Source organism: Eumetopias jubatus, unplaced genomic scaffold, assembly GCF_037043125.1.
Source record: "Eumetopias jubatus isolate StellerSeaLion01/CBP00866 unplaced genomic scaffold, mEumJub1_p1.0 scaffold_12, whole genome shotgun sequence".
Lineage (NCBI taxonomy): Eukaryota > Metazoa > Chordata > Mammalia > Carnivora > Otariidae > Eumetopias > Eumetopias jubatus.
The window spans coordinates 95,844,474-95,860,761 of record NW_028274818.1 but is presented as its reverse complement, the minus strand read 5'-3'; the positions used below and the strand labels follow the sequence as shown (position 1 = coordinate 95,860,761).

The following is a 16,288-nucleotide window of genomic DNA, read 5'->3' as shown; positions in this document are numbered from 1 at the left end:
TCAAATAAACAGAGTTATCACATGACCCAACAATTCCACTTTTAAGTATATGCAAGAGAAAGGAGAACATAAGTCACATTTTGTACATGAATGTTCACAACAGCATATTCATAACAGCCAGAGTAGAAAAAACCCAAATGTCCACTAACTGAGGAATGAATAAACAAAAGTGGTATATCCATTCAATGAACTATTTGGTTCAGCCATAAAAAGCAACAGTACAACATATCTGAACCCTGAAAATATGCTAAACGAAAGAAGTCAGATACAAAATGTCACATTCTGCAAGATTCGATTTATAAGAGATGACCCGGACAGGCAAATACATAAAGTAGAAAGTAGATTTTATGTAGTAGTAGAAGTAGTAGAAGGTAAATTTTATGGCATGTAAATTATATCTTAATTTAAAAAATATATAAAAGGATCTCTAAGCAGTTTTACTTCTTATCCCATTTGTTCATTGTGTAATTAAAGTTGATGATTCTGTTCAGAGTATGTGATCTGTTTTATAGTTTACTGAGAAATGATTCATGTGCACAAGTGGGTGTTAAATTAGTTTTAGGGCAGAAAATGATTTAGCAAAGACTATTCTGGAGCATTAACTTACTTCTCACTAGGGTGTTAAGTTTTTGAGAGCTGGTATACAATTATTAATTAGGGAAACGGTACCCATTATTTTATGAACAAACCCTGAATAAATGGGAAGTCCTCTGAGGTGGCAGTAGGTCATACTGTAACTTTTTTAAAAAAGATTTTATTTGTTTAGAGAAAGCGTGCATGGGAGGCGGAGAGGGAGGGACAGAGAGGGAGGGAGAGGGAGAATCTCAAGCAGACTCCTTATTGAGCACGGAGCCCAACATGGGGCTCGATCTCACGACCCTGAGATCATGATCTGAGTCAAAATCAAGAGTCTGACGCTTAACCAACTGAACCACCCAGGCGACCTCATACTGTAATTTTTAAGCAAAAGGGGGCAAGGGAAATATTTGGGTAAACCTCTAACTGGGAGTCAATTTTTTAAGAGCTCAGGGGTATCTTCTTGATAGATAACTAAAAAATCTTCCTGTGTCAAAAACTAGGGCTTTCCCCTAAAAAAAAAAAAAGTGAACTGAGATTCTAGGAAAGTCTGGAATAACAAACAGACACTGGCCAACCTAAAAATATATCTAGCTACAGTAACTGAGCAAGACACCGGCATTAGTTCTCAAAACTCTGCCTCCCTCACCTGTCTGCCCCAGTTCCCCTCAGAGCAGCCTCTCCTAGGGTGACCAGACACTGGGTGTCAGCCTCTATATGGGACATAATTCAACTGTCAAGTACACATTCAGTAACATTCACAGAGGCCAAGGACAACAAGCACATGGATGTACTTTTTTTCTTTTTAAAAGAATACAACAGTCATACGGTCCAAAACTAAAACCACATAGAAGGATATAAAATGAAAAGTAAGATTCCCAGGCTCCCCTGCTCTCCTTCCCAGATGTGATACTGATTAAGTTTCTTGTGCAAATCATCTTATTTCTGAAATGTTACTAATGTGACAGGAATATTATACAGAATATGTTCCTTATCTATAAAGCTTAAGTCTTCCAGAGCCTGCCTGCCTTTGTCAGAAACTGAGGTTAAATTCAGGTCCCAAATACAGAAACTTAAAATTTTCTTGCAATCTGAAATAGATTTTGGACCTAAATAGGTTCAACTTCTTCTTTTAACAAAAAATTCACACATTTTACCTTTTAAGCCAGATTTTATTTCTTTCTGTCCATGGCAAAACAAACTCTTCAAAGATTTATACAAATACCAAAAGTTGGCAGTCACTTGGAAACAATCATTAATTAGATTAATCCATTAAGAAAATGCACTGAATACACTCAAGGTTAAAATGAAACAGTGACACAGGTATGATGCCTTGACAAATAAATCAACGGTTCTTGGTAAAACTCCCAATACCGAAGAGAGATATAAAAACAAATGCCCTGCCAATTCCAGTTTTGCCTGTAACGAGGTCTCAGCTGATCCTCAGATAATAAGGTTAAGAATGACATCACTGTAACTGGCAGGGGTGGTGGGGAGGTTGAAATAACCTGGGAATTGCAAGGGTGTGGAAGTAATCCAATTAACAGCAACACCGAAAATATGTAATCTCACAACAAAATGAGTGCTGATTTGGAAAGTTAATGTCTGTGGGCATTTTTTTCCCCAAAGGGGGAGCAGAGCGAATGTGGGAAATTAATTTTTAGCAATATTCCTAGGACCTAAGGCAACCACACGTCTGGAGCTACTGAACCCTCCAAAGCCTCAGTATCAACAAGCTCTTCACATGGTCATTGTCCTAATATTTGAAACTGAAAAACGGATGCAGCCTTGCCATAGCCAACAAATTCAAATTCCTACTAATCAATCTCTGGTTCTTCATATCCCATCCCTATTTGTGCCCTTTCCAAAGATGCAAACAAGCTGCCCCTTGTGCAAGTGAAGCTCACCTAGGCTCAAGAGGCAGAGCGCGCCCAGGGCTCCTATCTCAGGGCAGGAGACGGCAGGTGATTGGAAAGGCAGCCGAGGCAGGACTTCCGTCGCCCCCGTCCGCAGTCTGCTGGGCTGCTTTTCAACTGGAAGGGGCTGGCGCCCTAACATCTCAGACTGAACAGTGAGCTGGTAAACAAGAGCCCTGCCAGCAGAGGGAAGGAGCCTGCAGAAGGGTTGGCCAGGCGGCTCTTCTCTCATCTTCGATGTTCTCTAGGAAAAGCTTCCTCTAAGGTGAGCCAAGTTCAGCGGCTCCTTCTGACCTAGAGCAACTATGTGCCGCTCTGGGAGTTTCTAGCCACCTCACCGGATTCTCCTCATTCAGCTCTCGCCCCAACAGCGCTTGGCACCCCTGTCTGGGAAGCTCCTAGGGAAGCAGATGAAACTCATTAGGACATAGCCCATCAAAGGCAACACAAGTGTTCCACCAGCTGTGTACGGGGCCCTGCCCGCCACTGAGGCAAAGGCCACAGAAGAAATATTTTTACCAGAGGGCTGCACAGTCACTGTCCTCTTTGACTCTGTCTTCCTCTGTCTAGCTCTCAGCCCTGACAGCCTCAGTCTGTCTTCACCATGTTTCATCTCCCAGAGGCACAAGCACTTCTTTTTAGCTTATGAAATCAGGCCTGTTGGGGTAGAGGGTAAGACCAAATGAACAATCCTCTGGACGGCTGGGAAATGGCTGCTGGGCTTTTCAGCTTCATGAGGCGGCTAGGCCGGCTGGGTCCTCTTCATCCATCGTCACGTCATCCGTGTTTTTCTTCTGCTCAGCCTCTGGCCCTGCAGGCAGAATGCTTGTGACGGTGTGAAGGAGGGCTTCGATCTGCTCCTCTGTGAGCCGTTCTTCACTCTCTTCTACCATCTGCAAAAGAAAACCTCTAAGAGTTACAGATGAGCCGCACAGGCGGAGTCCACCTCACCCTCCCCACCCATGTTGTTCCCAGTCCGCTGGCCTCTGGCATGCCGAGCTCGGGGGGCCTGGTTCCAGAGCCCCCTCGGGTCTCTGGGTCCTCTCCATCCTGGCTCCAAGGGAGGGAGAAGCCAGCTCCAATTCCTATGCGACTGCTCAAAATGGGTCGGGGCACAAAGCAAGTTGCAGGTTAGCATTTTTCTTCAAAGAAATAGAAAACCCAGGGGCACCTGGGTGGCTCAGTCGTTAATCGTCGGCTCAGGTCATGATCCCCGGGTCTTGGGATCGAGCCCCGCATCGGGATCCCTGCTCCGCGGGAAGCCTGCTTCTCCCTCTCCCACTCCCCCGGCTTGTGTTCCCTCTCTCGCTGTCTCTCTCTCTGTCAAAAAATAAATAAAAATCTTAAAAAAAAAAAAAAAAAGAAAACCCTACCAGTTCTATACCCATCTACATGCACACATGAATATGCTGTATGTGCAAAGAAAACTCACCTCTGGGGAGTGAAATAGCACTTTACATACCTTTGTATTTCACAAGCACAGCTGTAACTCACGAATTATATCAACAACTCATCTGACTATTGCTCACTGCGTGCCAGGTGGTTTATCTATTTTTTCCTCATCCCCACCCCTGCCCCCCACTAACAGCTCTTTAGGGAGCTCATATGCCTGACTGCACACAGCACTTCATATCTGTTATTTCTTTTAACCCTCACAACAATCCTGGCAAAGGACAGAATGAGAATCCAAGCCAGGCCTGCCCAACACTAACACCAACAATCAATCTAACACACATCATGTGGTGGTCCTGGTCATCTCCTGGGAATGTGAGGCAAGAGTCTGATGAGTGATGGCTGGGAAATGATCCCCCGCTGCCTCACTAAATTAGGTCCACTTAAAGCCCAGTCTAACAAGTCCTGGAAATCTACACATGGATGATCCACAATTATGAGCCAGTTTTCTTAGCCTCACCTCTAGTTCTCGATACATGAATGAATACATAGTCAACAATGTTGTGTTTTTTTTTTTTTTAAGATTTTATTTATTTGACAGAGAGATAGAGCCAGAGAGCACAAGCAGGGGGAATGGCAGAGGGAGAGGGAGAAGCAGTCTCCCCGCTGAGGAGGGAGCCCGACGCGGGGCTCAGTCCCAGGACTCTGGGATCATGACCCGAGCCGAAGGTAGACGCTTAACCATCTGAGCCACCCGGGCGCCCCGTCAACAATGTTTTTAAGGGTAACATACAAGCAGGCGAATTACTTACTCATGTTCACTTAGTGACACCAGCCACCTATCACAAACAGCTAAAGGTGTCCAGGGTTCTGTTCTGTGGCATTTCCCACAGCAATCTCTGAAATCTGGCAACTAAGACCAAGAGGAATTCCACAAAGAAATCCTAGCAGATTTAAGTAAAACAAAATGACAGACTAGGCTTACAACCCTGAAGAGGATTTCAGTCTGACTGCCTCACTTTATAGACAATAGTAGAGAAGCTAATTAAGTCAGGTGATGTGTCCAAGTTCACATCACAAACTCCTGGCAAACCATCCGTCTCTTCATTCACCTAGGTCCAAAAATGTTTCTACAACCAGAGAATAATCCTGAGTGTTCTAGGGTGGAGAAGATCCTGAGTGAACCAACAGGGCTACTTCCCATCACGCTGTGAAATAAAATGACCATTTCCCAAACACTCAAAGGCTCCGTAAAATGTAACCTCTACTGAACAAGAAATAATCCTCAAAAACCCGTTTTTTAAACCAGACATACAAAATTAGGGTGTGTAAAAGGAAGTAATCTAACATAGACTGCCTCCAAAATATGAAGGAGTTGGAAAGGGGTATATCCAATTTGATTATTTAATCCTAAGAAAAGATGATCTCCATTTGAGAGAGGAATGTCTCCAAATTTATAAACTGGCACGTGCAGTTGATTATGAACTGTTTCCTGACTCAGGGGGAGCGGGAAAGGAGATTCAGACTAGTCTCAGGACAATTACAACCTCCCACCAGTATTTGCACAGGGGCTTTCCCAGAATCACTGCCACCAGAGCTTCTCAAGCATGCGGTCCCTAAAGTCAGGCCAATTTACAGATGAGTAAGTGCAGGCTCAGCATTATAAAGAAAACCTGATGTGGGTCTCACAGCAAGTAGCGTAAGGTCTTTTGACTTTGGATTCCAGCTCTTTCTAGAACACCATACCTCTATTCTTTCCTCTCGCAGAGATGCAGACTAGAGTCCACTGGTTTGAAAGAATTTAGTTATATGACTTCTGAGAGGCCTTCATTTTTATTTACTTTTATTTTTTATTTTTTAAAGATTTTATTTATTTCTTTGACGGAGAGAGACACAGTGAGAGAGGGAACACAAGCAGGGGGAGTGGGAGAGGGAGAAGCAGGCTTCCCGCGGAGCAGGGAGCCGGATGCGGGGCTCGATCCCAGGACCCTGGGATCACGACCTGAGCCGAAGGCAGATGCTTAACGACTGAGCCACCCAGGTGCCCCGAGAGGCCTTCATTTTTAGAAAACCAAATAGAGAAGACTTGAACAGGCCCCCTTCTTGCATCCTGATCTCTGGGTCTGGCAGATGCAACAATGATCAGGCTCAGCTAAATGTGTTCATGGCAAGAGGGCCGAAGAACAGAAGCTTCCATCAGCACACAACCCTCAGGGTCAGAAACTTTCCTTTTCAAACTAACATTCCCAGTCACAGCAAGAAAACTTCATTAAGCAAAATCAAACACATATACACAAAGAAGAAACTTTTCAGAAACCAAAAACTTACTAACCCCTCTTGGATCAAGGCAAAATGATACTAACTGTATTACTCTTCACCTTTTCTTCCCAACACAGAAGAAACTGAGCCCAAATAAACATAAAGCACTGGCTCAATGTTCTCAAACACCCAATGTTTCAAGTTGTTCGGTATATAAGGGCGAATGAAATGTAAAAATCCCAAGTATTTGCAGATGTGTCAACAATAAATTTTTATCACATACACAGACCATATCAATTCCTAGGGGCTGTCAAACTGGGCTGCTAGACTCCAAAAATGTTTTTTTCTCATTCTAAGCCATCAAGGCTAACTTCCTACTTTATCCAAAACAACAAAACAACTCAAACCTATTAACTATGGACACTTCTAGCTATCTGACCCAGAACGGTTCACTTAATCTCTGTAAATTTCAATTTTCTCTAATGTAAAATGAAAGTAATGCCTACAGTAAGGACCAAATGAGAACATATATTATAGTGTTTTGTAAGCCATAAGACTCTATCTAATCCAAGACATTTTATCATCACTAACTTATAACAGGCATATATGGTAGTGCTGTTCAGGAGAGTGACTTGCGAGGTCATGAGGTTCACTGTCCTGTCTTCAGGCCAGAAAGCTCACAAACTGTCCCAAATGAATACACAACAGGGAGTCGCAGAAATCACAGAAGCTGGTGACCTCCTCATTTCCTCAGACTGAGGTTCACAACAAATCATGCCTGAGGTATAACTAAAAGAAGCCACAGCCTCCAAAACTGAACACTAATAAATGCTGGATGCTGAAAATACTTCTGGGACACGGGGAGAATAAATGGCTGTAAGGTTAATGCAGGGAAATTCTCAAGTCCTCTGTACTTCAAACCCTGTGTGAAAACCTCATTTCTTATCCCTCTCTTGGGAGAAGAGATACTGCCACAAGCCTTGGTAAATGTTTTGCTACCCTTTGTAGCCAAATCCCAGGCTGGGGAAAATCTGACTATAAAATGGTCCAACTGCTGGGAAACAACATACACAGTATTTACCAAGACCTACTACTTACCTGTGAAAAGGAGAAAAGAACAGGCAGTCTCAGGGGACGCCACACACATCTTTCTTCTCTCTATGCAAAGCGCATGGCTTGGAGGAAAGTAAGGCTTTGCGTCAGACAGACCCAATTAGCCACTCACTAGCAAAGACTATGGTGAAGGCATTGAAGGTGACATACAAAGCCCACCGCATATAGTAGGCACTCTTAATAGCAGCTAATCGTACCGTAATGATAGAGCTTTCTACGAGCTCTGGGATGAGGTCACGCTAATCCTCATCTCCTCTCTCCATCTGTCATTAAGCCATGAATAACATATGTTGCTGATTAAAGTTGGAGGAGACAGCACATGTGATCTTTAACCCAGAGGGACATGGATTAGTTTCTCACTGATTTGTTTGTTTTTTCTTTTCTAAGCTGAATCTCCAACACAGTTGAGAGCATCAGAATAAGGGTATAAAAAAAAAAAAAAGGATCTCTATTTAGCCTGAAGCCCAGTTCCCCCAGAAAGTCACCCTTTATGGGAGTAATTTTTCTAATTTAATTTTGGGTGCATTTTGAAGGACAGAAACGACACTGGGAAGACAATAAAAGTTTTAGTCAAAAATTAAGTGCCCCGTGAACCTTTAAAAAAGGGTTCTTTTTAAAGCAACTATAAACATCATAGGCATCTTTGGCTACTTTCTTCCACAAATTTCTGAAGGAACTTTGACAAAGTATAAGTATTTCTAAAACTGACTTTGCAAACTCCTTAATTCTCATTTTGTTAATTCTCCAATCAGTTTTTCTTACTGTCAGTTAAATGGCCTGCCTAATATTTGGAGCTTAACGGTGTTCTCTGCCCTCTACAGCAGAGGGAAACTGCCCCAGGACACCAACACAGCAACTGCTCAGGTTGTCTCACTGGGCCTCAATTTCATATTCTCCTTAGACCACGTGTGGCTTCTACTCTTGCACAATTCTAAAGCTTTATGCTGCGATTGCTGTGTAGACTGTGCAATGAGGAGAATCCACTGAATGGTGGTATGCACGGAAACAAGGTGATCGAGTCTGTGGTTTTAGAATGTGAACTCTGACCGCGGTGGAGAAGGTGGACTGGAGGAGCCAGACTGAGGCAGGGATGACGACAGAGGACAACCGTGAGAGCCACACTGAGAAATGACAGAAATGAACACAGTGCAGCAGGGAGAGTAGAGAGAACAAGGGAAGACAGAAGCAACAGAACCTGGGGACTAACGCATCTGAGATCAAAGGCGGAGAATGACTTCCAGGTGTCTGGCTTGGGAGACTGGGCCAGGAGGCGAGTGAGAAAGAGAGCATGGGGGGAAGTGCACTTGTCCTCTGTGAGCCAAGAACAGAAAGAGAAGAGCAGGGTCGAAGGGTGGGAGTCGGGGAGGAGAAATTCTGCCAGAGTCATGGTGAGTCTATTGTTTTCATGCAACATCTGGTTGGCAATAACCCCTGCAGGAAAGCAATGGCCAGAATGGGGCAGGACATCAAGGGAGACAAAGAGCTGCTGAGACGCAGGCCCAAACCCTAAGGAAGGAACTAAATTTCCTCTATTCTACTTTCTATAAGTCCGTACTAACTAGGATCAAACTGGTGAGGTCCCCTTTCACTGAAGAAATGGGGGTAGTCGGACAGTCTTTTCAAGAAACGGCAGTTCCAGCCTTGTCTGTTCTCAGCCTTTATTACCCTTCCTCCCTCTCAGACCCAGAAACCAAGCCCCTCACGTTCAAGCCTCCTTCACTCACCAGCTGGATCTCAACAGCAGTCATAGGCCTGTGATTCAGCAGCTGAAGCTTTTCGGCTCTGTCAAAAGAAAAGTACAAAGCATTTAAAACTCTTATTCCCTTCAGAATCTTGAGTCTTGACCAAGCTGTTTAGAGAACACTGTGTCAGATAACAAATGGGAGAACCAGTTGGAACATGGCCTTCAGTTTCTTCAACTGTAAAATGAGAGGATGGGAATAGGAGAGCCTAAGTCAGAGACTCTTAGAGGGTTCAAATGTGCATTAGAATCCTAAAAACAACAGAGGTATGGATTGAAAGAAATATAACAAATAGTAGAGGTGCAGTTTTAATAAATTTTATCTGAAAAATATGAAGAAAATAACATTTTTCTTAATCCAGATTATAGACAGTAAAGATTAATAAAATAATCTTGGTTGGTTGGTATCACTTAGAAATGGCTGAGAATTCCTTTTTGAGATTGATATTAAATGTCAGATTTTGACTTATCTTCGAAACAAAAACCAGGACTAGAAGGGGGCAGCGGGCTAATGTATAGAGGTATAAGACACAGTCCTCTGCCCACAGAGTTTACAATCCAGTTGGGGAAAGAAGACAAATACAAGCAAATTTTAACAAACATGTAAGTAACAGTTGAAGGCAATAATTATCACCTGTCACAAGGCACTATCTAGCTCATTGCTAAAGGGGTGGCTGAAATGTGTGGCCTCTCCAAGGTGATATAGGACTTAAAAGAAAAAAAGAACAGCTTCAGTTACCACCCCTGTGCAGGTGACAATTTCTAAGTTTCCCCTCTCAGTCTGACCTGGGAGCTCCAGATTCATCTTTCAGTTCAACTCAGTAAATATCTACGGAGCTTAAAGACATTCTGAAACAGATGAATGAGCCACAGGCCCACAGCCGCATTTGGGGAAGCAGCACATGAGCCAGCCTCCCTATGCCTCGGTCTCACCATCTGTAAAACAGGAATGATAACAGAACTTAATATCTCACCAGGGGGTTAGGAGGGATGAACATCTTTCCATTTATAGTGCCAGCAGCTATCATTTATTGCTCACTTCCCACATGGCAGGCACATTGAACCCTCAGACTTAATCGACGCTGAGATGGTGAATAACTTGCCCAAGGTTACACAGCTAGAAAATGGCAGAGCTGGGACTCGGCCATCAGAGCTTCAAAGCTCATGTTCTTAACCATCTGCTCCTAGTATTCAGTACTCAAAATGATGACTGTCATGTCACAAAGCTATTTCTCCACAAATGGCAGTCATCAGGAAGGCACTTGTAATTAAGTTGTACTCCTCATAATCCCCCAAACATTGCCTCTAGACTCAAAGATGACTTCACAGAGGAGGAAACCCTTGCAATGGGCCCTGATGGGTTTTCTAGGCAAAATGATGGAGGAATGGGCAGTCAGGGCAGGAACAGCCTAAGTAAAAGATCAGAAGAACAAAAATTACGGAGTTTTAGGAAATGGCTGCATGAGAGGCTGTGGGACATGAGGCTGAGTCATCAGGACAAGACCTCACGGGCTCCAACTACAAGGCTGCACGTGACTCTGCGGACACCTAAAAGCAACCAAGGAAAGGAGTGATACGCTCTCAGGTAAGAACAAACGAGGCGGGCTGGCAATGTGAGGCTGGACATGTGAAATGCTCCTGGTCACCCTCAGGTATAGTCAACAGGACGTGACAACTGCCTCAGTTGGGTGGGGACAGGGCGAAGGAAGAGAAGAGTCAGGGCTCAGTGTCAGGTTTTCAGCCTGTTTGGGAAAAATATATTACTTGAAATCTGAATTCGAGTTTGTGGTGCTTCTGGAACAGCGAAGAGATCTCTGTCCGGCCATTTGTGTAGTTTTAGTTCTAGTGTGACCTAGAACTAAAGAGAAAGACCAGAGCTGGATGTATTAGCAAGGAGTTTCACAAAGCCATGGGAGTGGACAGATATCACAGTCCACAGACCAACTACCGAGTAAGTGATGACCCAGGATGGGGCACCGCAAAGCACCTCCGGTCAGGGGCTGGGAGAGAAGGTGGTGAGGAGGGGCAGAAAGAGGCAAAGAAGACCTAGGAGAGTGGTGGCAGGGAAATTAAGAGAGGAAAAGCTCTGGGAAGAGGGTATTAGCAACAATGTCATGCTGAAGGGCGGGAAAGAAGGTTGACAGTATAGAAGTCACTGGATTTGCCAAGAAAGAGGGCACCAGTGGCCTGCGCAAGGAGTTTGGTGGGATGACAGCGATGGTGACAACTGGACTGTGGGGACTGGGGATTGACTGTGGAGAAAATAACCTTTATTTTTTCTGTAATGTAGTGTCACCACCTTATTGAAATCTTCAAAACAGTCTTTATTCTACATTTTGAGTATAAAAAATCCACAAGTGCGCCACAGTGCAAAGAGAAACATACAGTAGAGAATTTCCATAATAATCAATGGCATAGCCAAACACCACACGTACAGAACACATTTAGATGAACTGAAATTTTAAGATAAAATAAAGCCCAATTTCTGAAAACAAAAATCAAAGTACTAAGGATCCCGAACATTCTTAACCCTAATGAGATTTCACTGGACTCAAATCACTTGGAGGTGAGGCATTCACAATATGACCCCATTAACCCAGCTTAGGAATTCTTGGGACCATGAGTGGCTGCATCAGGCAGGCTGACAACACATGGCAACCAAATTTTGATGTGAAAATTCCCCTTTATTTGACTCTAAAGTTTTTTGACTTTTGAAAGGCATCCTTTTGAAAGGCTTTTGAAAGGCATCCTCCTCACTGCCCCTCAGATTTTAAACAAACTTGTTTTCAGTACAGTTTGTACTGATGTTCTTTGTTCAACTGAACCTCAGTTTTTCCGGCACCAAAGCAAATTTAGGTTTGGCTCATGTCTGATGAAACAACCTATGAGGAGGGTCTAAGAGGCAGATGCAAAAGCAGAAGCAATGGGGTCTGTGCTTAGGGTACCGAAGGGGTTTCAGAGGATCCTTGTGAAAGACTAGTTAAAAGACAGCACGTGGGGAGATGTGCAAGGAGAGAAGGAAGTTAGTCTGATCGGCCTGTCCTGCAACTCTGATTCAATGGAGACTGTCAGGAGGGAACAGAAGACAAGGTTTTGAGGGTGGGACATGGGGCAAAGGATGGAGAGGCAGTCAGACAACTAAAGCGTTTTATTTATGACATGTACTACAAGTCAAAGACTTAAGGGAGACTAAAGACCAATCAGAGTAATTTGGCAACTTTAATTCTTAGAAGATGAAAGTTCCCTCCAAGCCTGATTTGATACTTCATTACTAAAAGCAAAGACCAGTATGGTACAGTATAATTCCGGAGGAGTTCAAGGAAGATCCTTAGGGCTGTTTCGCCTACATTAGTTTATGAATGGCTACCTCCCCTACATCAAAATGCTTCAGGGAGATACTGCTTACCAGAACATGGTGTCTCACTAAGTGTGAAAAGTGTCCAAAAGTTTGGGCACCAGAAAGACCCCACAAGAGGTGTCTGAAGTGAAACGTGAGGCTGACAGGATGAAAGCAGCTGAACTGTGATAGTGCCGAAGGTACGTGATGTCTTTCCCAGCACTGGTGGTCTGGTTCCTCACCAGATCCTGGTGCTACCATCTAAGCCACCCATGAAGAGGTTCCCCTTCCACTGGGTTCCAAGGACACTGGCTCGCTGTAGGCTGAGCAGCACTGGGAAGGCATCCTGGGGGTGGAGGAGGAGTGCTGCCAGTAGCCCCAGCTCTGAATCTGGTACCTGCAAAATACCCTCCTTCCACCAGCACTGTTGAACCAGGGGGACAGATGGGACCAAGTGGGTAAGAAGCCACAGGGACTGTGGAACCTAAAGGGCCATAAGCCATAGTCTAGGCCCTGGGAAGATACAGTGAGGTGAGAGGGAAAGCAGCTGATGTGGCAGAAACTGTGGCAGCCCGTGGATGCACCACGTTCAAACAACAGAGCTCTGAGTACAGGCGGAGCGTCAGTCCAGGCGGAGCCTGAGGGAGACACGAGGTCTGAGGGTACACTGGATGCCCGCAAGGCTGCACACGGGAGACTGGCCGCGTTAGATACTGACCTTGCCTGCTCACAGTGGTTATGGGTCTGGTTCTGCTCAGCATCAGAGACCAAAATAACCTCTTGACAGGTAGAAGTAAAAGAGCAATTACAGCCTGAGGAGGGTAGGTTCTGGAGGGACACTGGAGCACGTTTGCCAGCTAAGGAGATAAGCTGAGGAAAGACTGAAATTATAGGGGAGAAAGGGAAAAAGACCCTCGGAAAAACAAAAGTCCAAAGTTTCAGCGAAGAGGCTCATCATGTTCCACTGAGACCACAGCAATGTGGCGAGGGGTGGGGTGGAGCAAATCTGAGGGGATCTGAAGGGAAAGGAGTTCATTTTGGATAATTTTCTCAGTGAAGCAGAAGTGAAGTTACCATCTGGGAGGTTAGGATGGGACCAGGAATAAGACCAGCAAGCAGGTTTGTTTGTTTGTTTGTTTGTGAAGAGAGAAAAGGAGAGGGAGGAGCCCATTGCTGGGCTCAATCCCAGGATCCTGAGAGCCTTTTTTTTTTTTTTTAAGATTTTTATTTATTTGTCAGAGAGAGAGAGAGAGAGAGAGAGAGAGAGCGCGCACAAGCAGGGGGAGCTGCAGGCAGAGGGAGAGACACCCCGCTGAGCACGGAGCCCGACGCGGGACTCGACCCCAGGACCCTGAGATCTTGATCTGAACCAAAATCAGATGCTTAACCAACTGAGCCAGCCAGGCGCCCCCAAAGCAGTTTTAAAGATCCAACTGAGCTGGAAAATATGAACCCTCATTCTAAATAAAATTACTTATTTTAACCGTCATTACCCAACAGTATGAATACAGAATAGAGAAAGAGCAGGAATAGAGAAAAAATACAGCTGAATAAACCAAACAAACAATGGAACTCAGTTCATTGACCGGTCATTATCCTGCTAGGCTCTGAACTGCTGGAAATGTTCCTACAGTTACACAAAAGGATCTTGCAAGTCTTCTAGCAACAAAAACACTCACAGCTGCTCCCTCAAAAAGCCCACTTGGAGTCAAACCAACCAAGTTCTCTGCTCCCACATTCAAGGAGCTGAGCACTATAGGAGCAAAATCGCAGAGCCACACTCACTGCAGGCTCCGGTTTGAGGGGGCAGGGGTTAGACATTCCCCTCACTTCATAATCAAGCCTATTTTTATTGTCTCTACTACCTCCCCTTTACTTTTCAACTCAGTGCACTTTAGCTCCTGCCCCAACCGATCACCAAAACTCTTCGTGGCATAGGGCCCGGTGACCTCCATATGGACAACTCCAGTGGATGTTTCTCTGTCCTGTTCGACCCTGTCTCTGTGATAGCTGACACTGTTGATCACTCCTCCTTAAAACTATCTACCCCTGCGGCTTCCACAACACCATTCTTTCCTGATTCTCTTACCCGACTAGTCCTTCATCTCTTTCCAGGCTTATTCTTCTGCTGCCTGCTTCTGTAGCATTCCCATGGTGCCATCTTTCACCTTCTGACCCCCTTACTGAGTTCCTCATCCAAACCTCACAATCTCATCCGCTACTATAGGTTTCAGGCAAGGAGTCCATGTTTTCATGCTATGTGACCTAAGCTCCAGATCTCTGTAACCAACTGCCGCCTAGATACCTCCTCCTAAACACCTCAGACACACTTTAAGTTCAACACATCCCAAAGTGATCTGACTCTCCTTTCCTATACACCAGCTCCATTCTCTCAACTTCTCACCTTGGTAAAGAGGCAAACACCCAGGCCAGAAACCCGAGGGTCATCCCTGACTCCTCCCTCTTACCCACTGCCAGTATCAAGTCACTGAGAATTAATAACTGTTTCTTTTTTTAAAGATTGTTTCTTTCAAGGTATCCATCCCCTCCTCACCATTTCTATAAGCCATAATTCTTCTTGGTTAGAGGACAATGGCCTCTATCCCCAGGGGTCTGCCACTTTTTAAACTTATCTTCACTCACAAATAAAGTATCTTTTAAAAGATGAAAATCCGGCCACCTCATTGTCCTGCTTGTAATCCTCCGCTGTCCCCACAGGTTTTGATATGAATTTGAATTTCCTTAGTTCAGTCTCCAGAACACCCTGAAATCTGGTATTTGTCAATCTCTCTAGGTTCGTATGCCTTCGCTTTCCCTATGCACTTATCTCCCAATCAAACGACACTAAACACTGCACAGAGAAGCATCAGGCTACTTCTTGCTTCTGTGCCTTAGCACATCATGTCCCCTCTGCTCAGAGAGAACAAACTCACCTGCACCTGGCTGACTCTTCCTTCACATTAAAACCCAGTGTCCCCTCCCAGAGACAAAATGATATACTCAAATTCTGACACTTCAGTGTCTCTCTACTATGACCCTCCTACCATAGCACTTACGTTGTATTCATCTTTGTATCCCCCAAGTAGAGACAAAGCTGGAGGATAGATTAAAGACAGAGTTAGGCAGGACTGACTTTCAGGAAAAGTACAAAGAGACACCTGTTGAGCACTGGGGAGACCGGGGGCAGGATTCCATGCTCTGAAAGCAGACAGGATAACCACACGCCAGACAGTAGGGAAACCTGACAACCCACCCATCTCCTCTGAGTTTTGTTGGCTCTAGAAGTTAAGTACATGTCCCAAATATGGTGCGAAACCCCAAGAGTAATCTGTGTACCGAAGAGTCCCTTTTAGGGACTCCAAGTTATTTACAAACCTATCTAAGCTGGGTCTCAAAGGCAAGTCCTCTATTCCTGGCAAACATAGCTGTACATCTTAGGGAGGCAGTCTTAGGATGAGAGCTGGGGCTGTAAGCCAGGCTGCAGTTCTTAAGAACTAAATGCCTCAAGCAAAAATTAAATGATTAAAGAACCAAATGCTTTGCGGAATAAACATACTATAGAAAAATAACAGGACTTAAGGGTTCAAGTGCCTTCGAGGCTAGTCTCAATGCTACCATTTTGCTGAATAAAGCTATGAAGTTCCTACTATACCTCAAGGACCTAATTTAAGCAAATTAATAAAGTTCCAGTTTGTACCATGAGAACTGGACCATTTAAGGGCTATTATCTTGAATCTCCTCTCCCTGAGAGGATGCTAGAGAAAAACTTTCTTAGGTGGTATGCAGATATAAGGATTAAAGAGCACTTCAGCAGTTTCTGTTACAAATGTGCTTCTTGTCTTATATCGCACTGGCTAGTACAAGATGGTCCAGGTCTTGATGGCATATTGCAAGCAGCCCCTGTGTCATAGGTACCGGGGCCAAGGAAAGCCAACGGGCTGCAATGGAGAAGCC

At 44.5% G+C, this 16,288-nt stretch overlaps 1 protein-coding gene and 1 pseudogene across 2 annotated transcripts in view; both read right to left on the bottom strand.

Moving 5' to 3' along the window:
• Positions 1-1,727: 1,727 nt before the first annotated feature.
• CRCP (CGRP receptor component) overlaps positions 1,728-16,288 on the bottom strand; it is a 54,255-nt gene continuing 39,694 nt past the window's right edge. For both annotated transcript variants that reach the window (XM_088029133.1, XM_028110305.2), the window contains 2 exons: positions 8,981-9,038; positions 1,728-3,385 (listed from right to left, as the gene is read on the bottom strand). In XM_088029133.1, coding sequence (XP_087885259.1) covers positions 3,224-3,385; positions 8,981-9,038 — 220 coding nt within the window. In that variant the 3' untranslated portion in view covers positions 1,728-3,223. The remainder of the gene's footprint in view (positions 3,386-8,980; positions 9,039-16,288) is intronic.
• On the bottom strand, positions 12,573-14,289 carry LOC114214384 (DAZ-associated protein 2 pseudogene; annotated as a pseudogene).